The sequence below is a fragment of the Heloderma suspectum genome, chromosome 5, assembly GCF_057233095.1.
Source record: "Heloderma suspectum isolate Gila_16-S chromosome 5, 16-S_ref, whole genome shotgun sequence".
In the NCBI taxonomy this organism is placed as follows: domain Eukaryota; kingdom Metazoa; phylum Chordata; class Lepidosauria; order Squamata; family Helodermatidae; genus Heloderma; species Heloderma suspectum.
The window spans coordinates 154,649,567-154,673,312 of record NC_139462.1 but is presented as its reverse complement, the minus strand read 5'-3'; the positions used below and the strand labels follow the sequence as shown (position 1 = coordinate 154,673,312).

General features: G+C 39.5%; 1 protein-coding gene and 1 long non-coding RNA gene across 7 annotated transcripts in view; one reads left to right on the top strand and one right to left on the bottom strand.

Annotated features, from left to right (window-relative positions):
* Positions 1-23,746, top strand: part of SEPTIN7 (septin 7) — an 82,586-nt gene that overhangs the window by 21,550 nt on the left and 37,290 nt on the right. For 2 of the 6 annotated variants that reach the window (XM_084857882.1, XM_084857879.1), the window contains exons 1-3: positions 1,368-1,449; positions 3,488-3,590; positions 19,560-19,666. In XM_084857882.1, coding sequence (XP_084714008.1) covers positions 3,581-3,590; positions 19,560-19,666 — 117 coding nt within the window. In that variant the 5' untranslated portion in view covers positions 1,368-1,449; positions 3,488-3,580. Of the gene's footprint in view, positions 1-1,367; positions 1,450-3,487; positions 3,591-19,559; positions 19,667-23,746 lie in introns of those variants that run through there. The other 4 variants (XM_084857881.1, XM_084857878.1, XM_084857880.1 and 1 more) reach the window with 2 other exon arrangements.
* Positions 4,486-22,945, bottom strand: LOC146344671 (uncharacterized). Its single transcript, XR_014792273.1, has 3 exons — positions 22,877-22,945; positions 8,063-8,193; positions 4,486-6,112 (listed from the first exon to the last, which is right to left on the bottom strand). It is a non-coding gene; the product is annotated as an uncharacterized LOC146344671 (long non-coding RNA).

The following is a 23,746-nucleotide window of genomic DNA, read 5'->3' as shown; positions in this document are numbered from 1 at the left end:
CATTAAATCTAGTTTCCACTTCTGTTAATATGTATTTCTAGACATATCTAAGTGACTAATATGAACAACTCAAATTTTGTACCATCTCTCAAGTTGACCATATTTTCCAAGAAACTTGCTGATCGTGTATCTAACCTGCATATATTGGAACACAGGAGGTCGTGATATCCCATATATTATTTCTGTACAAGTTTTTATTTTTTTATTCTTAAGTATTTGGCTTACTTTAATCAGCCACTTTTTCCTGTACTTTCATATTGCCTAAAAAGAGTTACATCAGGATATATTGCAATAATGGGCGGGGGGAGGAAATAAACCTTGGGGTAATGTATTTTTAAATCTGTTCTATATATTGATTACATTTCCAGTGCAAGGGTTTGCTTTGATGTCCTAAACAAGCTAAATTTAACCCTTTTAGTGCTATGGAATGGTTTGCCATCAAATTTTGGCAGCGAACTGCCTTTTTTTTTTTCTGGGGTGCCCATGCACTGTGCAGTACTGTGTGTAATGCAGCCTGCAAATGGGAGGGGTGTCCGGGGGGGGGGGATCGTTCCTGGATCCTCCTGCAGTTGCCCAACCCTGTTGTAGGGTTTAAAATTATACATCACTTTGAGGGCCCTCATGAGCAGAAAAGCAATTTATATTTTTATTAAATATCTTTAAGTAACCAAACTATTAGGAATATACCTGCTACATCAAATGTTACAGCTGTTAAATAAGCAAAACCAGTGAAGTACTATAAAGCTCATGAGGATTTTCCATTAAACAGACAGGATGCAGTGCCAATCACCTGGAGCATCACAGAGGATGGTGGAACATTAACTCTTTATCCTCCTGATTGCCACTGTCATGTAGCCGTTTGATCTTGCTTATCCAATTGAAAATCTTGCTTATCTTGTTGATTCAAGTTAATCGGAGTATGATTTGAGGATTTCCCCTTATGGAATAGTTTGTGTCACTGACTACCTTCAAACTTTTTTGCCTAGTGAGTCTTGGTGAGAGAAAATTACAGAAATTGTGTTTTTATCACAGGATTGATTCGCCATTTGCATTGTGTGGAGTTCCTGATTATTTTCATGTTGAAGAAGAGCCCTATCACTAGTAGCAGTTTCTTGTTCATAACGGTTTTGCAAGAGATCCAGAACTGTGCATATACATATGTATTTCTTATTAGTACTATAAGAACCAAATACTGTTAATTGTGTGGTCTGAACAAACGTAAGTAACTCTTCTTTTTTCCTTTCTTTTTCTTGCTGAAATATTGCATCTACCTGGTTTTACTGAACTGTTGGAATTCATCACTTTTGGCTGTGTCCTCTCTACACATGGACCATTGAAATGATGGAAATACGTTGTTTACAAAGTAGCTGTAAGTACTGATTCCTAGACAACTATATTTTTTTCTCTACATGTGTTGTTGTTGCAGGGGATCCAAGTGGCTTTAGCAAGGTAGCTATTCTCTGGGAGGGTTTTGAATTTACCCAGGTCAAATATAACAATAAAACCAGAATTTATTTTTTTATTTATTGCATTTATACCCCGCCTTTTTTCCTCTTGCCAGGAACCCAAGGCGGCTTACATTATCCTCCTCTCCATTTTATCCTCACAACAACAACCCTGTGAGGTGGGTTGGGCTGAGAGTCTGTGGCTGGCCCAAAGTCACCCAGTGAGCTTCCATGGCCGAGTGGGGACTAGAACCCGGATCTCCCAGTCCACCACTCTTGCCACTACACCACACCGGCGAGTAAAACCTAGCAGCAATGCAGAGATCTAAAATACAGATTTAAAACAACAAAGCTAAAACACTAGAAAGCTAACGTCTGAGAAAATAAAAAGGTCTTCACCTGGTCCTGGAAAGAATACAATGTAGGTGCCAGGCGAACCTCACCGGGGAGCTCATTCCACAGCTGGAGTGCCACAGCAGAAAAGGCCCTCTTCCTGGTAGCCACCTGACTTCGTTCCTTTGGCAGGGACTCATGGAGAAGGACCACTGAGGATGATCTTAGGGTCTGGGCAAGCACATATGGGAGGAAGCAATCCTTCAGATAACCTGGCCCCAAGCCATTAAGGGCTTTGAATGTTAATACCAGCACTTTGAATCGGGCCCTGAAATGGAGTGGGAGCCAGTGCAGCTGGAAAAGTACCAGCGTAATATGAGCTTGTTGGCCAGTCCCTGTTAACAATCTTGCTGCCCTATTTTGGACTAGCTGAAGTTTCTAGACTGTTTCAAAGGCAGCCCCATGTATAACGCATTGCAGTAATCCAGACGAGAAGTTATCAGAGCATGGATAACTGTAGCTAGGCTATCTCTGTCCAGATAAGGGCGTAGTTGGTATACCAGCCTAAGCTGATAAAAAGTGTTCTGTGCCACTGAGTTCACCTGTGCCTCAAGTGACAGTTTTGGGGTGGCCATTCCATCTCCTCCCCTCCCCACCCTGGGGATCGACCCATTTTACTACATGGATAGTAGTAAGCCATAACTATACTGTTCCACCCACTGTTTTTAAACCACACAGCTGAGACTCTCCTGGTTCTTCCTAAATGAGATCTGGCTCAAAATAAATAGTTGCAGCCAATTACCTGGCCCTGGGTAACTGATATGCTTTTCTGAAGCGTTTGCCATGGCCAATCAAATGATGGAGGGAGTTATTCTGTACCCCCAAGACAGCATCTGGGGTCAGGGGGCATAGGATAGTTTGGTGTCCTGGCTCCAAGATCAGAAACAGGGCTCCAGCCTTGGAGCCAGGAAACTGTGCTCCCTGCCATCTCCCCCTTGTAGCCGGTGTGGAAAGAACTGCGCCAGGTACCTCCCCGCACTTGGAAAACAGAGGGTGGAGATGGGGAAAATGGGGCGATGCCTGGGTTTGGGAGGGGAGGAGATGGAGTGGCCGCCCCAGCCTCCTTCTCTCCCGCTCTGAGGCACTGCCACTAGATGGGCAAAATTGCCCATCTAGCAGAAATGCAGAGCGGCTGGAGCACGGAGGTGAAGACCGCCTCTGCTGTCCTCCCACTCTGCATTGGATACTCGGCAGCCTCCAAATTTATAGGCTGCTGGCAATCCACATAGAATTGTGCCCTAAGCCACAAATTTTTACAGATGGCTGAAGTTGTGCCTATTTGAGATGACTGTACTCACTTTATCTGGAAATATGCTTGGTAGCTGAGAATTACCTTCCAAGTCAGTGCTGTTCTGCTCATGGGGTCAATCAGCATCCACTAGCCATGAAAAGAAGTTGCATGCATGCAGAGCACCCTGGCAGTGTGTACTCAAATGTTCAAAAATCATGGGATTGACTATAACTTAAAAGTCTTTGCCAGGGGTGGGAATGGGGGTGGGAGATAGAAGGTGAGGTATTGGTAAACTATTAAAAATAGGGTGTTACGTGTACTTCAAGCAGTTTTACAAATCTTCATAACAAATAACAAATATCAAATCATAATCATTTTGGAAAATCAGTATTTTAATTTCAAGTATTTTTTATCTTAGCAACAGAAGAACCTTGAAGGATATGTGGGGTTTGCAAATCTCCCCAATCAAGTTTATAGAAAGTCTGTGAAGAGAGGGTTTGAATTCACACTCATGGTAGTAGGTAAGTTTGTATTTTGGTGTATGCAATATATTTATGTATGCTATCCTTCAAATGATAACTACCTGTTTTATTAAAAGTAATGTATAATAAAGTGATGTACCAATTGCCACATTGTGTGTGATTCTGTAACTTCAACTTCTGGCAATCATCACTGTGACACAATAGTCAGAAAGATCAGTCTTGCACACAGGTTTGCATACTGCAGGGGATGAAAACTCTTGCCCCTGCTCCATTTAGCAAGTGACAGAAGCCATTCAATTTGTGGTGGAAGCTCAATAGACCTGCCTTCAGTTGTGATGTTTGAAATCTGCTTCTGAGTGCAGCTCTACCCTGGATGTAGGCAATGTAGTTATGCAAATGTGGTTACAGTGACTGATCTGGTTGCATGCAGTGTGTTATGCAAGAGTCACAAATCATTAGGACTCCAAATTACAATTGAATTCAATAAATAAGGTTTAGCATTCTGTAAAAGTGAGAAATTGAATTTAAAAGCTTTGAATATAAATTGACATAAATCTGCATAAGTTTAATGAAGAGCCAATTCTGGAATTGTCTGTTTCATCCTTCTTTGCTAAAAATTGGCTATCATGCTACCTTATGAAACAAAGTAATGCTACTTTAAAGGGTGGCTGCAACTAGTGCATGTGTGTAAATGAGAAAGGGAAACCATACACTTACCTTAATTACTAGTTAAGGATGTGCAGAGCAGAGTATCTTTGGCCCATGTCAGTGTTTTCCTTTATAACTCCATCCCACCTCACTTTCCTATTAATCTGTACATATTTTGATGGGATGGGTGGCAGGGGATCTGCACGAAATTTCATACACAGTTTGTATGCCTTTTACTATAAAATACACATTTCCATAAGTAGTTTGGCAAATTTTTCAAACTGAAAACTGGCAAAATTCAGAAGTGCAAATTCAGAAGGATAAATGTGTTCTGATACACATGTTAGTTCAGGAGCTGCAAATCGGATAGTTTTGCTTCCAGGCGTGAACTGAACAAAACTCAAGTGTTCCTGTTAGTAATGCCTCCAGTTTCAATCGAACTGTACATATTTGATTCCGTTTTTAACCTATGGTTGTTTTTGCTGGAATAGACTAACACGGCTGCCCTCTGGAAATTCTTTATATCCTGTCTTTTATTTTTAGTGACCCAGAGACAGGTACTTCATATTACATTTCCAGCTTCTGTGATAGGACATCACGATTTCTTCACCTCAGAAATTCCCGAAGGGGTAAACTTTGCAAAACAGTGGCAAGTCTTGTACGACATAATGTAGTTATGCTACATTATAATAATGTAGAATAAGTTCCTCTTGGTCACTTGCTAACTTTTAGCAAAGAAGTAAACTTCAGCAAGTGCAAAGGGCTGCTGATAGTTTTGCTTACAGTGGGCTGATTGGAACATATTCTTTGTGATATGCTGCTTGGATCATATTCTGTCTTTCTGGGTTCCATTTCTGGTGCTACTTTTGACCATTAAAGCCCTAAGTGGTTTGACACCTGAGTACCTTAAGGATGTCCTTATTCTGTATGTACCCCTGCTCAACCCCCAAGGCCATGCTGCTGCTGAATAAAGTTTGGTGGGTATCTGCTAGGAGCAGGGCCACTTGGTAGTGGTATGAGTTTTATAGAATGCGCTCTCACAGAATTACATTGGGCCTCAACAGCGTTCTCTTTCAGGTGTTACGCCAAAACATGGCTCTTCCAAAAAGCTTTCCCGCTAGTTTTGCTTGGTTGTTGGGTCTAATTAGATCATTGCAGTTTACTGCTATCGAGGCTGTGATTGTGGTCTTACCACTTGTTAAGAGGGGAGTAATGTCTTATTGCTGCTATTTTATATATTGTACTTACTGTTTTCATCTTAATTGTAAGCTTTGTGTTTTTTCAAGAGTATATTTACATAATAAAAGTACACAATGAGAAGTTGCTTAATAATACATAGTAATATTACTAATGTTTACATAACTAAACCTAGGCTTGTTATCCTATGTAATGCATGAATATAATCAATACATAAAAAATAATATCAATGCAAACAAATACTATGAATGCATGCTGTGCCAGTCTTAATAATGTCAAGCTACTTCCGTTAAACAATGTTATACTTTAGCATCCACAAATAATGGCTATGCAAATTAAATCTAGACACTTCCTCTTAATCTTCCAGCCTCCTAATCTTGCCTGTAAAATTTTTGTAGTTAATCAAAAGTGTGTGTGTGGGGGGGGGGGAATAGAATAATGCTAAAGCTTCACAGTTCTAGTAGGTCAGTTTTTCTTGGAACGCAGATTTCCAGCTAGCATATCCTTCTTGGCAGTGGTTAGAAACATTTTCTATCTGTACAGTCCATTTCGTTAACGGAGCAAATACTATCTTGAGCTGTTAGAACAATAGATATTCTGAAGCATTCAGACTGAAGATGTGTTCAGAAGAATCTCACGTTGCTTTAATGTCATGATCCGAGGAGCTGTATGTTGAAGTACTCTTCTGATACTGCTTCGTTATATCGCGCAAATACCTAGTAACATGCAAAAAGCAAATCTGAAAGGCACTGTTTCAGTATGCAGAGCGGAGGTTTGGATTAAAAGATTTAGAAGAGTAATTACAGTGAATTCTAATTCATAATCCAGGCATTCTGCCATACGTAACAAATAATATGAGGTTATAATTGACCGACTTCAAATATAAAATGCCAAAGTTAGTTTGGTGACTTTGAAAGATGAATAGTTTTGTCCTGCTCTTCTTTTACAGAAAATACAGCCATCAGTCAATAATGAACCCTCAGCTTACACTTAGAAGTGGAAAAGTAAAGAATTGACTCAATTGCACATTTGTTTCTCAAACTATCCAAAATTGGATATCTTGAGATGACAAACTTTAGGTCTCAGCTCGCTTACATGACCAGAAGGTAAATCTCATGTTGTATAGATTTAAAAGCAAAGTACACTGATGCTCATAATAACTGCTCTTCCTTCTCTGTTTTCACTTTGAGTAACTGCGTAAACAATATTTCAATCTGTACTCAGAGTAGGCCGTCATTCATTACTCACAGCAAGCCCTCAGCGCCATGGAGGTTTTAAAGCTCAAAATCGACACGTGAGCATTATTCCAAACATCTTGGCAAAGTTACTCAATGCTTTCCAGTAGGATTTTGGAAAATGGGATGTTAGTTTAAAAGTGGTGAATAACTGATAACATTACGAAATGTTCATTCACATCACTTGCCATAAACCAGAGTAAAGAGTTCAGTGTTAATAGCTTTTTTGACAGCCATTTCTCTTCTGTCCATGGATATGTTCCCTGACCTGACTGGCACTTGTCCATATATAAAAGATGCGTGTAATGCTGAGGGCAGAATTGCCAAGAATTCATCCGTGCCAATTTTACTGCTCTCATTATTAGTTGCTTGGATGGTTGCATTTGTTTTCTGAAAAAACTGTTAATTTAAATTCATTTAGAAGCTGGATTGGCTTTATTTGGTTCGTGTCTGGTTATTGGTGTAAACTTCCCGCATTTCTGTTGCTCTAGCTAGACCATTAAGAAAAGCAGACAAAAGTCAGCTAAAATCTCTAACTGCAAGAGAACACTGTAGAACCAAATAATTTATTCAGCTTTTTACCTGGAAAAGCTGCATATTATAAATCCCTCTAGTTGTGGGACTGCATCTGTCTGATTAAAAAAAAACACCCAACTTCCAGCTATTTGAAATACTTTCTGTTGCTGACTTTCTTTGACATTATTTTTAGTATTAACTCTGTTGTATTCATATATTGTTTGGACCCTTAACTAAATGCGGAATTCATTGATGGTATTTATGTTCTTGCCACCATTTTATGGAGTATCTTGCCTCTCCTGGGCTCAGATATAGGCCATGTATGTAACATAAACTCATCTGATCATGTACCTTTTAAAGTCTTAATATAGTAGTTCTCAAATCTGGGATGATCATCTTTTGGGATGTTTGAGTTGTTTGAAGGAGGGCCTAAGCATGTGTTCAGGGAGGGATTGGATGCTGAGGCAGATGGATCCCTTCTTCCCTCCCCCCATTTCTCCAAAACCTGAACAAATTGAATGCCCACTAGCAGAGGACTCACATTGGGTTGGTAGCAATAACTGTGTCCTTCCTACTCCATCATCCCAATCTGATTTATTTTAGATGGTGGTTGGTGGGCCAGGTGGCCTGTTCTATTTCAGCACTGGCGTTAAAAGAAGAATAGCGCTCCAATCCAGATTCTCATATGCAGCAACAGGCTTTTTGCAACTGTGCATGGGTCTCTTGTTTGGGGCTAGGGGCAAAATTGAGCAAATTCAAAAAGTCCCAGTAAAGCCAATGGAGACCTTGCTATCTCACTATTATGAGGCAGCCGGGTGAAATGGTTAGCTGATGGAGGCAGTTCTGAAAGGAGATGAGTCAAAATGATGCAGTATAACAGTTATTTGCTTTCTGAAAGCGTTAATTGTGCCTTACCTCTCCTAATTCATCATTGGTCCCAGGGCATAGTCTAAGGGCACATGAGGTAGCCACCTTGCTGAAGCTAAGCAGATTTGGGTCTGATCAGGGCTTGGAGGGGAGACCATCTGGGAACCACCTGTAGTCGCCTTGAGTTCCATGATGGAAGAAAGGTGGGATATAAATGTAATAAATAAAAATCGGTCAATTATCTAGAACACCATTTTCTTCAATTCTGTGGAACCGCTGTAGAGGCTTGACTTATTCCAGACAGTTAGTGAAGCTCATGAATGTTAGTCTTTTAAAAGCTACCACCAATACTTACTTGGTTTTCTGTGTGTGTATAGGATTGTTGGTACATATTAGCTTGAAATGGCAATGGGCAAGTTAAGCTAGGAATACTCAAACTTAGGTTTTTGTGGAATGGACAAATCTGAAGCATTGTCTCCTAAAAATGCACTTATGTACTAAGATCAAGATCAGTTTTTAACAAATCTGCACTGCCACTATTTTCCCTTATCACTGAAGGCTAGGGAATGTATAGCCCCCAAAGACTTCTTAATTGGTTCATAGGATGTAGTTGGAACATCAAGAATTGCATTATTGCATGTAGCAGGGTGTGTGCATTGTTTAAAAAAATAAATACCAAGTGAGTCCCATTTGCACTTAGAATGAAAACAAAATCCTACTCATTCAGGTTTTCTATTTTCGGTTGCTTTGCACTGGAGGTGCTGTTTTGCATTGGGTCATAACTTGATATCAAGAGCAGAAGGACCCCTTTGTAAGCAGAATGAAAAGTTAGGGTCCTAGCTATAGCGTGAAACAATATAAAGGTCACAGGGAGAGGAGAAAGCAATGAAATTGAGGGACTGGAATGCTCTATCTAGTTTAGATAGCAGTTAGGCTGTGTCTGCATCTTTTTTTAATGGCTCTATAAAGAGGATCTGCAGCAGCCTTTTCTTGAAAAGGTCATGATATTTGGATGGAAAATACTGAAGTTAAAGGTGGCAGAAGACTCTCTAGGTCTCCAGTTGAAATCAAAACAAAGTGGAAAAACAAACCAACACACAAACAATGAATGAAAAACTATTTATTTCTTTATATGCGCCTAGCATGTAGCATTCATATTTTAAAATGTGAAAGCAACAATATCTAACAGATCAGAAACAAGACAAGTTTTTTTTAAGGCATGGATGATTTTTCAGTGGTCATGATTAAGTGACCCAAACTTAGCAGGGAGGAATGCACTGGAGCTTGCTGAGATGAGAATAGAGTAGGTGTGGGTGGATGAATAATGGGATCTTGGGGAGGCGGTCATGGGAAAGTATGTGGTCTGGGATCTTTCTACCTCTGGGTTATCCACCCCACATTGGCGATTGAGATTGTCTTTGTTTATAAAAAGCATTGCTCATCTTCAAAGTGAGTAGCTAGAATAGTCTTTGAGTTTGAGGTATTGGTTTGTCTGGTCTACTTTGGATTGGTTTAAGTAGGCATTGTCACCCAAACTGGTGGAATGGGGTGGACAGGCAGGCTTGTAAATGATTACATGTAGAACCAATTCCCATCTTGGCTAATGAAAGATGCAGGACACAGTTGGATTATTTGGCTAATACATTTTTCAGGATATTAAGAATGCCTCAAACTTGTGGACATATAAAAACCTGTTTTATATCGTTCATGTGGTGTTAATGGAACTTGGCAAATATTCATGGGATTGTTCTTAAGTGCTTCCTTCTCATTCTTGGCCAAGATATTAGATGGTGGTGATTAGTGGATTTCACTCTGTTTGTGGTCTCTTCCTCCCTACTCCGGTTCAGTGTTCTTTACAGGGCAGGATTTTGTGGAGGCTCAACATTTGGTGTGATCAATATCCCCAGTTCTTAATACAGCACTCTTATTCAGAAGTTGTTTTGAATAACTGTACTGTAAGATGCCCACTGTGGTTCAGCAGATGTATGCTTTGTATATCACTAATCTTTAAATTCTGAAAACTGTGGTCTCCTGGCTCATGATACATTCGATATTATTTGGGCATTTGAGTTAACAAGTTTCCCTGCGTTGTTACAATGCTAACTAAGCCGAGGAGGAAAATACAGTATTGGATGGATGAACTACAGGACAGTAAAGCTTATTTTTCCAGTTCAAAGTAATGGATGATAAATAGTTGCCTCGGTTCCCTTTTTAACGTGACCAAGTCATGGGTTTCTGTAGTGGTATTTCAAATTGGGCAATTATAAGTGGCTGAGGGAGGTTCCACAGGGCAGTTGTAAAGGAAAATCGTCATAAAACTTGAGGTTCATGGGGAATTATTAAATTTTCAAGTTAAATCCGTCCGAGCTAAGTTAAAGGTTTCCTTACGATCATGTATATTGCGTGGAAGTGGTTGGAACTGTCCTCCTGTGTACTAATATTGGATAATAACTATGTTGCATTGTTGAAACTGGAGCTGTTAATTGAACCCAGTATACTTGCTAAAAACACCCATTTTCCAAATTCAGTGGAGAAAAATGTGATACGCTGTCATTGGAACAGGTAACCAACTTGATGTTAATATAAACCAAATGCAGCAAACATAATCAGTTCAGTACTGCATCTTCATGACTGGACAATGTTTGTGTCCTGTTTAAATTTCAGATTTTGTGAATGCAAATATAGCCATGTGATAGACAACCAAAAGCATAGATAGTGTTGAAGCTAAAATTTGGTCTGACAGAACTAAGAATACTGTCTTATGTTCTGTAGGTTCTATTTCACTCTGTGAGTTATATACTGTTGGCCCCAAAATATGACTTGCTTTGTGATGGGTTCAGATCCAAACACTCAGCCTTTTGAAAAAATACAAAGCTGAATAATCTGGTACAACTGTACATTTTTCTCTAAGATGTCAACAGGTAGTAGAAAATTGCATAGTATCAACAAAAACATAGTTTTGCTCAAGGAGTAAATGTGTAATTGTAGTGCATTTAATCTTGCTCCATAATTAAATTTACCAGACAAAAACACACTAGTTCAGATGTGGTAGTTAAAGCCTGCTTAGGATTTCTATATACTCACTTTACACTGCCCAACAAATTAGAAGCACAAACTGCTTGCACGTGTAGCTGCAAAGTCAATCTTCTGTTGCAAGCACATCATAAAAATTTAGCTTCTGGTGTTGGAGATTCTCCATGAGCTGTAGGAGATCAAACTAACCAGTTTAGTGAAATGGATCCAGTGAACAGCAACAAAAGAGAATATGGAGAAGACTGCAACTCTTCCCAGGTGAAGAATGAAAACAATGAAGCAGCCTTGGGAATAGGTCTTTCCTGAAATGAGGCAACACTGTTGGCAAAGATTTATGAATTACTGTTTATTTATGTTGCTTGAATGGGGCTGAAATAGGAATCTTCACAGCTGGAGAAGTTGCTGGCATTATTTAGACTTTGCTCAATTTGAAGCTTACATTGAACTTCAGGCTTTTTCCAGAATATCATTTTCTAAGCAGTTTGACTATATACAGTATGTGATGCTGGTGGACAATTGTCAAAATGAACAGCAATGATTGTTTGGAAGGTAAATGTGAAAAGAGGAAGTAAAAGACACTGTAAATGGGATCGGTCAAATAATACTAAGTACAAATCTGTTATTTCCCTAATAGTAAAATTGACGGGGCAGTGGCTTTGGGAAAGATATGTCACTGGATTTCTTATTTCTGGCAAGTAGGATTAGTACTTGGACAATATGTTCATGATCCAACTGAGGAACATGGAACAAGTTAGTTGCAACTAACTAACTGGATTGGAGCCTCTGTCAAATCTCCTGTCTATCTGATACCTTTAACTTCTGATTTTTGGAAAATTGAATGTATTAACCATGGGTTGATTCTATACTTAAGTCACATTTGGGGCCCATTGAAATCAGTAGTCAGGATCCAGTCCCATGAATGTAGTTCTCATTCTGCATTCTTCTCTGCTATCTTCTTCAGTGTTCTTGAAAACTACCAGAGAATTAATCTTGTTTTCCTCTTCAGAACTATTTTTCCCCTAAATGTATGTCTCAGCTAAATGTGTTTTACACTATGCATTTATGTATAGTTGCTGGATTAAGGTACACTACTTATAATATTAGTATACTGTTTCAGTAAGGCTTGTAGGGGATAACCTAAAAACTTAACAGCATTGAACTGGTAAGGTGGGGTGTCGAACCTTTTACAGCCTAAGGGCTGAATTCCACTGGTGGGCAGGCCTAAAGGCAGAAGTAAGCTGGACCAAAACTTCCACTGTTACCAATTTAGAGTAGGAGGCAGTTTCTGCTGGATGCGGCCTCCCCCTCCCCTTGCCACCACCCTGCTGAGGGATCAGAAATGACTTGTTGCTCCAGAAACACCCAGCATTGTAGGAATGCAATCTGCATGTGTGTGTGTGTGTACACACACACCACATACTCATGTGGTCTTGCTTCCTCTGAAGTGTTCCAGAAGCACACTAAGTCAGTGGATGAAAGGGACAAGCCGAGATGTGCGGTAGAAAGTTAGATTGCACTCTGATCAATAAAAAACAGTTATACATTTATTTAAAAAGAAAACAGATCGACTGATGGTTTGCAGAGATCAAAGTGTGAAAGTAAGGGAGTGGGTGTGATGTCAGGAAGGGGTGCAGTGTCCATACCGAAAACTAGGTGGGCCAAATTGGGGACCTGGGCAGGCTGGATTAGGCCTGCCATCCCTATGGTAAGGGAGTGAGACTGTGAAAGAGTGACTTGCCTATCACCACAGAAGTTGTCAATAAAGCCAAGCTTTGGTCCATCTTGTCTGTGTCATACAATACATATTCACTTGCTGCCAGCTGTCTAGCATATCACCTTAAAATGTAGAGAGAAGCGTTGTTCTGGAAACAAGACTCTGCTTTCTGCTGACTCTGTAGATAAAGGCAGCTAGCAGTACTTCGGGAAGCCTAGCATAGGACACTTCTGAGAATTCTAGAATATAGAATTACTACAAAAATAGGCTCTGATGCATATCAGACTGATATTCCAATAATACTGTTTTGTTTTGATTTCCTCACTAAAGGAAAGCTATGTCTCATTTAATCTCCCAGTGGCAAAAAAGAGAAGATAAATGTTAATTGAAACCTTTCCAGACTGATTGCAGCTCCATGGGGCTAAGTGATTCCACTTCTTCCCATATGGGTCCAATGATTAATCAGGGGCTTTCTTTGATATATGAATACTTTAACTCTCATCCTTAGGTTTAGATTACTACATTGTTTTTGCCAAAGTCATGAAAGGATGATGGCTCTTACAGAATTGGGCCAATCAAACTGTCAAGTTAGTAGTGTTTCCTCAAGATAGTGAAGGTTGCTCTCTCTAGCTGCTAATTTGATTACAGAGCTCTTGGCCCGAACGACTAGTGTCTTGGAGTTTACGAAGCCACAACACTTATAACTCTCACCCAGATGTGATGGTGCTTTCTTGTTTCCCTTGGTGTACTTAATATACTGACAGAAGTCAATATACTTTTTCAGTCGGGGGGGGGGCTCTTTGCTAGAAGTGCTAAATGAGACTAATAGTAGCTTGATTGGATCACTCCCTGTTCCAGCTGTTCAATAAGCTTTAGACCCTACAGACCTGATTTCATACACCCTCTTACTTTTTTATAAGAGAAATAACACTTTCTATAAGAGAGTTGCATAGTTCATAACAATGGTTTCTTGGTTGTAGTTACTGGCACATGAAATATTACTCCCTGGTTGATATACTGTAATAGTGGGGAAAAAACCTAAGGTACCTTTACAATCAGTAAAGGAAAAGTAATTTAAGCCAAATACCAGATACCTTATATGAGCTTAGGAAGAGCAATAAAGACCTTCAGGTTAGGGAGGGAAAGCACTCCTGCAAAGGCAGCTGGATGTTTCGCTTGTGTGATACTCATGAGAGACTTGACCTCCTTTCAGAGGCAGCTGTCTTATCAATGGCAATTTAGCTTCTCCCTGTATTCCTGGGGAGCTGATTTTTACAATGTTTTAATGATAAAAGTGATGATATGGATAGTCCTCTTTGGCCCCCAGTTTCCAAAACAGAGGTGAAAGCCACTGTTCAGCAGTTAGCTCCTGGCTATGATGTAATCCGTCCGGGAGAGAGCGGAGGACAGGAAGGCCTGGCGTGCTATGGTCCATGGGGTCACGAAGAGTCGGACACGACTGAACAACAACATGATGTAATCCGAGCAGAACCGCTGAAATCAAACATCAGTTGGTGGGCTCCGGTTTAGGCAGCTTTGTTTACAGTTTTAGGCAAAACAGGATGGGTCAGAGCAATTGTGGTGCCCATTCTTAAACATCCTAGGAATGATCCAGCCAATTACATGGTGATAAGTCTTCTAAGTAGAATTAGTAAACTATATGCTAAACAATTTTATGATAAATAGACTGGATAGTAAATTGAATGTTCTACATCATGAACAAGCTGCTGTAGGTAAGGTCAGTCTATGTTGGATCATTGTGTTCTGCTATCCCTCTCAGTTGAGAAGTTGGGTCAAAAAATTGGTATTTTGGAAAGAGTCCAGAATAGATTTTTGAGAAACCTCTTTGGGGTACCAAAATATGTAGTGAATGCTGTTCAGCATTTGGAGGTTGGTTTACCAACTGCTGGGACTTCAGCATGGATAGCTGCTCTAAACTTTTGCTACACTTACTGTGTGTATGACCGCATAGATTACTATTAGTATTTGCTGATTTGTATGTGACCTTGAAGACCTGGTGATCAAAATTGGTTGTTCTTAGCCTTTCTAAGGAATTGTTACTTTAGGGTAGGAGTAGGCAACCCAGTGCCCTCCAGATGGTAACCCTCATAATCCCTGACCATTGGCTATGCGGGCTAGGGCTGATGGGTGGTATAGTCCAAAACGCCAGGAGGGCACCAGGTTGCTTATCCCTGCTTTAGGGTATTCTAAAGATAAAATTTACATGAGGCACAGACTTTAGATAGAGTGCTCTTGCCTACACATGCCCTAATCTTTTGCATTCCTCATTTACTAAAATTGATGGTGGCAAGATTTAGGTGAGCCTTTTCACCAGTAGATCAAGTGCCTTTCTGTTTGTTTTACTAACCAGCTGTATGGTGGGAATTCCTGCTGCAGAATGTCCATATACACATGGGTCTGAGGATGTGAAAGATTAGATTCATATATCTTTTCAAGGTAATTTCTGTTGTGGTTTACGTGAAGCATTTATTTGCTTAAACTAGTGGACAACTTGTGTCCCCCCCCCCCCCCGCCAGATATTTTGGCATTCAAACTCCCATGAGCCCTATCCAGAATAGCCAGTGGTGAGGGATGGGAGTTGTAGGCCAAAACATCTGGAGGGTCACAAATGGCCCACGCCTGGCTTAAACTTTATCAAGGAAGGTCTTCTGGATTTTACGTTAATTTTCTATTAGCAGATACTGCATCTTCTACTACACAAAAACAGCTAAATTTGCTACTACTATTAGAACACCTAGCATGTTGGTAACAGAGGATATATTCACTCTGAGTCAATAAGTAAGTGTATTATTCTGGTCAACTCTGTAGACCTTGTGTAATTGTTTTGTCAATTGTATGCACACAATAAGGTGGATCTAGACTTAGTCATACTTGGAGTAGACCAATTGAACCTAAGTTGGTCATAACTTAGTCCCATTGATTTCACTTAAGTATTACTAAGCCTGGATCCCCACCCACCCACCCAAATTGAAATGAAGCTCAGAAAGACTTTAATGTTTATACTGCTCCTATTACTTGCAATTTTAAGATTAGGCAGATCTGGAATTTGATGACTAGTGGACCTCTAAAACTCGTGGTTTATTTTTATCTAAAAATAAAATCCAGAATTTCCTCTTCCTACTGTACAGAAGTGGGAAACAAAGCACGAGTCATTCAAGCTCTATTCAGAAGTTTTCTTGTGCATTTGCCCAACACTGGAGGGAGAGGGCCATGCTTCCAGTGTTGTGTGTACAAAGTAGTCCTGCCCCTGGGTGTCAGTGCATACAGCACAAACTTCTTCAGGAAAGGAGCTTTTACACATATAGCTGTACACATGAAGGCTTCCATGTAAGTTGAGTGAACACATAAGTAAAACTCAGGGCTTTATTCTTCCCTTTTTGTCAGTAGAACACAAAAGCACTCTCCATAGATGCCATGGCATCTGCCCTTTCTAACTCTGGCGAGTATCCTTTCCCTCCTCTCTAATGAGAAACTGAAGCAGTCTTTAACCTTTACTGTTCTAAAAGGGTGGAGATGCAGGAAGCTGGGCAAATTGCTTGAGGTGGGGAACCAATTTTCTTTGCTAATCAAAGCTACCAGGAATTCTAGCCTATGAACAAGGGGGAAGTGACTGAACAGTAAAGCTTGTTGCAGTATCATTATTAGTATTGTTGCAGGCTCATGGTGGAAGTAGAAAATCTACTTTTTCTGGCTAATAGAAAATAATCATTGGCTACCAGGCCCAGTCAAACTTTGTGAACTCCTGCTTATATGAGAACATTAATGTGCCAGCTGTGAGAAATCCCTTATATTAGATGATTCTTATATTTGGAAAGGTTATTGTAAGCTCACTGATTATATTTTAATGATAATATCATGTTTCCCTCTTGGCTACATCAACCTGGATATAGCCCTCAACCATTTTCCACTGCACTCAAATTGATTCTCTATGAGAGCTATTAACTTCAGTGTTGCTGTACTGAAATAATCAGTGTTATTCTTTCAATGAACAGCCAAACTGCAGCTGCCTAGAATGTTCTATGCTTTCTTAGGGTTGTTATCTTTTGAAGTTGCATTGCTTAGAGTAGGTGGTCATGCCAGATAGTTATGGCTGAGGCATTTATGCCCAAAGAAAATCTTAAAGCATAAACAGTTTGTACTACTTAGAATTCTTTTTTTCCTTAACCTTTCTGCAGATCTTGCAACGTAATTTCTTAGCAGATCAATCTGATTGAAGAAAGGCGTTGCACTATAAGGTGTCCCCTGAAACTACTATTTCCTAACTTTCTCTGGGTTGCTCTACTGAAGCGTGCAGCAGCTTGCTGCTTCATCTCTAACATACACTTTATTCTGTTTAAAACTAATGCGTCTGTGCTTCTGAATTCAAAAATATACCGAACAGTACAAATGGATGTGCTACATTATACATATTGGGATGGATCCAGAGAAGTGTGAATGCAAGGATATGCTCGCAAGAGGACTTTGCCAGCTGCCTATGCTGTTCCAAAGGCTGCCCTAAACTTCAGGCTGTGCAGAGGGCTGCAGTGGGGAGGAAGGGCTGGGAAAGGTCTCTTATATGATTGTCCTTGTGCTGATGCTTCTCTGGATCTATGCATTTTTCAGTCTTACTTTGCTACCTTTTTTAAAGTTCTAGATCTGATAAGCATTGCAAGACTTTCCCCCCAAATTTTGGTATTCCCCCTGAAAACACTTATTCTGTGGCATCAAAATGTCTTGAAATTTTACATCTCTGATCATGGGGCAGCCAGTATTTCATTATATACTTCCTGCACACCATACCATTTTCCTGCTGTTTTACCTTGATTGTATGGCTAGATATCCATTATTACCATGCCATATTGTTTCTCTTTAGATCAAACATTCTTGTGTGTTCTTATATAGGTGTGTTAAATAGTCCTGTTGTCCTATCTTCAAGAGAAGTAGCTGTGCTGCAAAAACAAGAGTCTTGTAGCACCTTAAAGACGAACAAACTTATTAGGGAATAAGACAGCCTTTCCTAATGGCCATGCTGGCTGGGGATTATAGATATATGTAAATCTCCCAGCCAGCATGGCCATTAGGGAAAGCTGTCTTATTCCCTAATAAGTTTCTTCTCTTTAAGGTGCTACAAGACTTCTTAAGGAGTAAAAATATTTTTCTCGCAATTCCCACTAAAACATGCCAGGTCACTCACTGATTTGTGTTACAAACAGTTAAGTAAAAATTTGAACTATGCTACATTTCTGTATACAAAACCAGCCCTCTGCTTGTTTAGAAATCAATTACTTCACACTGTTTTGATTAGAAAAACCTTTCTGCTTCATATTGCCATATTAGGACCTTATGTAACAAGATTACTTTTGCTTTCCTGCTTCCAAACAGTAACCTATTAATGTTAATGGAGCTTACCACAGTAAACGCCACAGTAAGCAAAAACAACAAAAAATAATTTGGCAATACTTTTTGCCATGATTCTTATCCATGTATTATGATGCTTCATATGACCTTCAGTGGGAGAGTACTAGTCCTGGAGAAGAGCAATGCATTTAGAACTCAAATAAATAAATCGATCACTGGTTTGTATCTTACTGTTACTGCATGAACTACCAATCTGAGTTGACAACTGTACTCTGGGTTTCCTGCAGCAATCTACCAGTATTTGTATTGTGTTAATATTGACGCTGTCCTTAGCTTAGATGTTAGTAAGTAAAACAAATTCTAAATGTATGCCTACCAACAGTAAGAACAAAGTTTTACGGTGCGATCCTATGCATGTTTAGACAAAGAAAAGGCCTACAACTCCCAGCATTCCCCTAGCATGGCTGGCTGGGGAATGCTGGAAGTTGTAGGCCTTCTCTCTGTCTAAACATGCATAAGATTGTGCCCTTAGTGTGCTAATTATTAGTAAATGGTTTGTGTAAAGGTCATTGCACTAAATGGTGGAAACAAAACTCTGGCAGTGGAACTTTGCAGTCCTCCACCCCAACTGTGTCATAGCAGTGTTATCTGATGACTGTCACCATTGTTGGGGGGAACAAAGTGGGATGCCCAAACAAATGAAGTAGAACTTGAGTTAAACTTGGATTTCTAAAACATAACCCAGTGAGATCCAAGTAATTGTTTATCATCTCTTGGCATTAATATAATAAAGTCAAATAGTAAGAGCCCCACTAATGGCATGTTTTTCACAGTGCTTCAGGCTTGTGCTCCCCCCTCCACCATTTGTAGAACCTCCTGTATGAATTGGGCATGAAGGCTTGTTTCTAAGCTGCACTATGTGTAAAACCTACATGCTGAAGCAGTGCCCTAATATGCACAACACCACTCTTGTTAAGCCAGGAAGACTCTAATGAAAGTTCCCAATTTCTTCTGAATTGGGAAACAATGGATGCCAGCTTCAGAACAAGCTGGGATCTTAAACCAGCTTCAAACTATGGTTTAAGATCCTGACTTGTTCTAAAGATCGTAACCATAGATTCTGAGTTCAGATGAAACAGAAAACTATGTTTAAATTACAGACTTGCGGGTTTCATTGTGGCTTGTACGGAGGAAATGAAAGGGCTGTGTGCCGCTTGATCTTTTTATCCAGGAAACTTGGGGCAAGATGTGGGGGCTTGATAAACACCTTTGATCTGAGAGTGAAAAGTAAGGAATAGCCTTATTCTGTATTGTGATAACTTATATAGTTATATAGAGCATGTAATCTCACTTTTAAAAATTTGATTTAGAGAGTATATCAGGCCAATCTATAAACATTCTGTGATCATTCTAATTGTATTAATATTCACTTTTTTATAGGTGAATCTGGACTGGGAAAATCAACGCTAATCAACTCATTATTCTTGACAGACCTGTATTCTCCAGAGTATCCAGGACCTTCACATAGAATTAAAAAGACTGTACAGGTTTGCATGGACAATATACCTTGTGTTAAGTTCTAATATATGCTAGTCTGCAAATGGAAAAGTTCTATCAGGAGGCTAGTATTCTGTTGATCTCTTGCATAGAAATGTATCCATGTATGCGTATATGTTGTTGCTATTGCTTCTTAGCTGTAAAGTAACTGCACAGCACAATTAAAGAAGTGTGCCTTCTGAAAACCTTTTTTAAAATAAATTGTGATTGCTGATGACTTAGCTAGTATACATCAATAATATGAAGCTGTAGTCTTTAAAATGCCCTCAATTTAGGCAGGCATATGTTCGTTTTTTCTTAAGACATTTTTCTTGCCTGTGGGCTTCCACACCATTTGATTCCACACCATCTGGGCTTTGGTCCTTACAAAACCATGAATCTTGTCTGCATGATCCTTCAGCAATACTAAATCTGACAATGTGCAAATAGTTGTCAGGGAGTGTTACAGAAAACACCTATTATACAGATTCCCAGATGAGGCTAGTTTATAATGTTAAACGAAATTATTGTCATAATCTGGGAGCGCTTTTTTAATGTATGTATTTGTATAACTTAATACCCTACCCTTCAATCCAATAGGATTCTCAGAGTAGCTTACAATATAACTAAAATCATATTTTTAAAAACCTCCAAGCAGCAAAACAAAGTTAAGTGGCACAGCATACGAAGAAACTGCTTGACAAAAATAAAATCCATCTAAAACAGCCTGGGAAAATAAAGAGGGTTTAACTTGGATGTGTAAGGATGCAGAAATTGATACTAGGAAATCTCTCTGGGGAGAGAATGTCAAAACTGGGGTGAAGGGCCTTTCAAGATGATTGTAATGTGTGGTTGACTCACATGAGAAGAGGCAAAGGTAGCAGTAATTTTGCAAAATGGTACAAGCACTGGGGAATGATCTGGAGTAATTTTGCATTGGGTAGCATAAAAGAATAGCAATACCATGTTTGTCTTCTAATGCGGCGTACAATTCCCGGTATCAACTGTTACTTCAAAATGCAGTCAGTAGATGGTATTGCTATTTGATATTCTTCCATATTGTTGGAAAGGATTCCCATAACAAGGAGATGGAGCGATAAGAAAAACTGTTTACTTTGAATACTTGACAATTAGTTCTACTATTTCACTCTCCTGTTTAGTTTCCCTCTCTTCTATTATCCTCACTGCTATGAAAAAGATTTAAGGTGTGTAATAACAAGGAAGTGTATTCTTAAAACCATACCTATTAAATGGGATTAGAGGAAGCACAGTTTGAAATTGAAGCCATTTCAATTTGTCCTACATCAGTACTTGAAAAAACTTATAGTCAGGCTCCCGCAGTAGATTTGGGGACAGTGTCCAGGTGATGGTCCTCAGACAATTTCAAGCCTGAAATAGTTGAGAGGGGATTCCTCTCCCCTAGCACCATCCCATCTCTTGGTTCTAGTGGTTGGCGCAGAAGGAAGGAAGCATAAATCTTCCTCTCTCAGCACCTTCCCTAGGAACTATGGAATGGGCATGGTAGATAGAACCAACGTTGAAAGTGGCTCGCACAGCATTGCTCCGCTTGGAGCTAGGTTGGCAAGGAGGCACCAGAGGAAGGGGTGTTTTAATGCAAGGCCTGGATGTGTGTGCTCAGAGCTGTGTGTGTATGCAAGGACCTGGGGTGAGGATCAAAAGTAATTCTTTCCACAAACTTCTCAAAGCTGCACACTAGATCAGGGCCTTTCTAAAAGAAAATGCTGAAACCCAGGGATGTGCTGGCTAATTATGCTTGTAGAATTGTTTAACCATGTGATAACTAATACCAGTGTTGTGCATACTTTAAAGGGTCAACAACCTGGTGCCCTCCAGATGTTTTTCACTACAATTCCCATAATCCCTGACCATGCTGGCTGGTGCTGATCAAAGATGTAGTCCAAAACACCTGGAGGGCACCAGGTTGGCTACCCCATTTCCAAGGCATATTTTCTTCTACTTTTTCCTAGTTAAAATGGTAAAAATATAGTATGGATGAATGTTGCAACCTAAATATAGAGTAGATGAATAGTTCTTTTGATTGATGGTTATTTTGCCTTTTTTAAAGAAGTCTGCGTATAGATGTATATAGCTTCCGTAGAGAGCCACAGTGGACAGCCCATCTGAAGCATCACTGTGCAGAGCCTACATTGCAGCCAAAAAACCTGCACCCCTTCCGGTTCAATTACATCTGTCAGTATGCATACAAATACTCTAAAAACTAGCCCAGTCTTTGAATGCAGCCCTTCAAGAAACCATTTTCAGCAGCGAGTGTTGACAGGGGGTTTTCTATAGAGAAGGGTGAGTATATGAGGTGCAACATTAAGTGCACTTGCTCAGCTGGTGTGTGTTGATTATGCTTGCTGTTGGAAGAAGAAAAATCTGCATTTTAATGTTGCTGCTTTGTTAACTCCTAGGCAATAAGTGGATATTGAGTTGGAATACTAAACATTTAAAAGTACATGAATCTGAAAATTGAAATATTTTTTTCAAGCTGAGGCAAAAGCCTTTATCACTTCATAATTCCATAAACTTGATTTGATTTTGCTTTCCTCTGGTGAATTGTTTTAAGGTTATTCAAGTTCCTGAATGTGTGCAGAATTGGCTTCACAGCAGCTTTTGTGTGAACCATATTCTTTGAAATAGGTATTAGAAACTTTTAAAGAAAGGAGTCACTAGAAAATGTGTCATCCCATAGGAAATGGTTCAGCAGGCAAGAAAACGTTAATTTTCCAGAATCTGGCATAATACTGTGAACTTGGTCTGTGTGTGACATACTTAAGTGCAGTGCATGGGAAAATAACCATTTGGAATGGATTTGTTAAGAAAAGTTTTAAATTCCAGGATTGGAGCTAATTTATTTTCCCTAAATCCCCTGGGAATACTTCTAAAACTAGATAGGATTCATTTGAGCTCTTAATGGAGATTGACACTAGTTTACAGTTGTTTTCTGGATCTTTTCCAGATGACGCTGTCTTGTGAGAAGTTGACCATGTATGGATATACAAATTAATAAAGAAAAAATGAAACTTGCCAAGAGGAATGTTCATTGTGATGAACTCTAGTTTAAACTTTATAGTGTATTATTGTGTTAAGATAATCACTGAATATCTCATGAGCACAAGACCTTGACTTAAGGTGTTAGAAATAACAAATTATAAATGCTGGCTGTAGAAAGGAGGACTTCAAATTGCTAGACGCACCTGCAGTTGATAGGTGTGTGTTGCTTGAAGGACAGCTTCATAGGCTGAAGTTTTCAAATAAAGCATTCTCTGTAGGGGAACATATGTATAATGTATGGTATATGTATTTTCCTTCATAATTGTTAGGGTCTGGGTTGATGCTCTTGCTACACGAGGTAGGCATGCCTAAGACCACTGAAATCTGCCTTAAACCAGCCCTGTCCATTGGATTGCGACCTCTTTTTAAGAAACTGTAATGTATGAATTGGACGTAAAAGACTACATGTGGGGGAGAGTGCATTTGGCCATGGTGACTGTCAGGGGCTATTGTTTCCTGTGTGAAAAGAATCTTTCTGCATTAGTCTGAAAGCTAGCTTAGCCTACTGTTTGCCTTATGATTTAATCGTAAGCTATATAGGATCATCTGAATGGTAAGGACAGTATATGTATTTGTATTAATTACTAAACAAGTAAACATAAAGTTATGAGAACTGGTTCATCAAGGACTACTAAGGAAGTTGGCAATTTGTTTTAGTAAGTTTTAAGTAAATATACGAGTAGAAGACAGACACTACAGAGTTGCCTTTTAGGGTAGGAAGAAAATAAGGCCTTTATCCACTTGCTGCTTTTTCAGGGCTTTTTCTAATTGGAAGTTCTACACAATGTGCAGTTCTAAGCTAGATTTGTGAAATTCTAATGGGAATTTTGTGCAGCTCTGAATCAGTAGTCAAATGGAGAAAGAAAATAAAAAAACACTTTTAATTCACCAGACTTGTTGCAACACTTGTTTTTTTCTTGGAATCTCATAGATCATATAACTCATAGAATCATAAGGTTGGAAGGGGCCTACAAGACCATCGAGTCCAACTCCCTGCTCAATGCAGGAAGCCT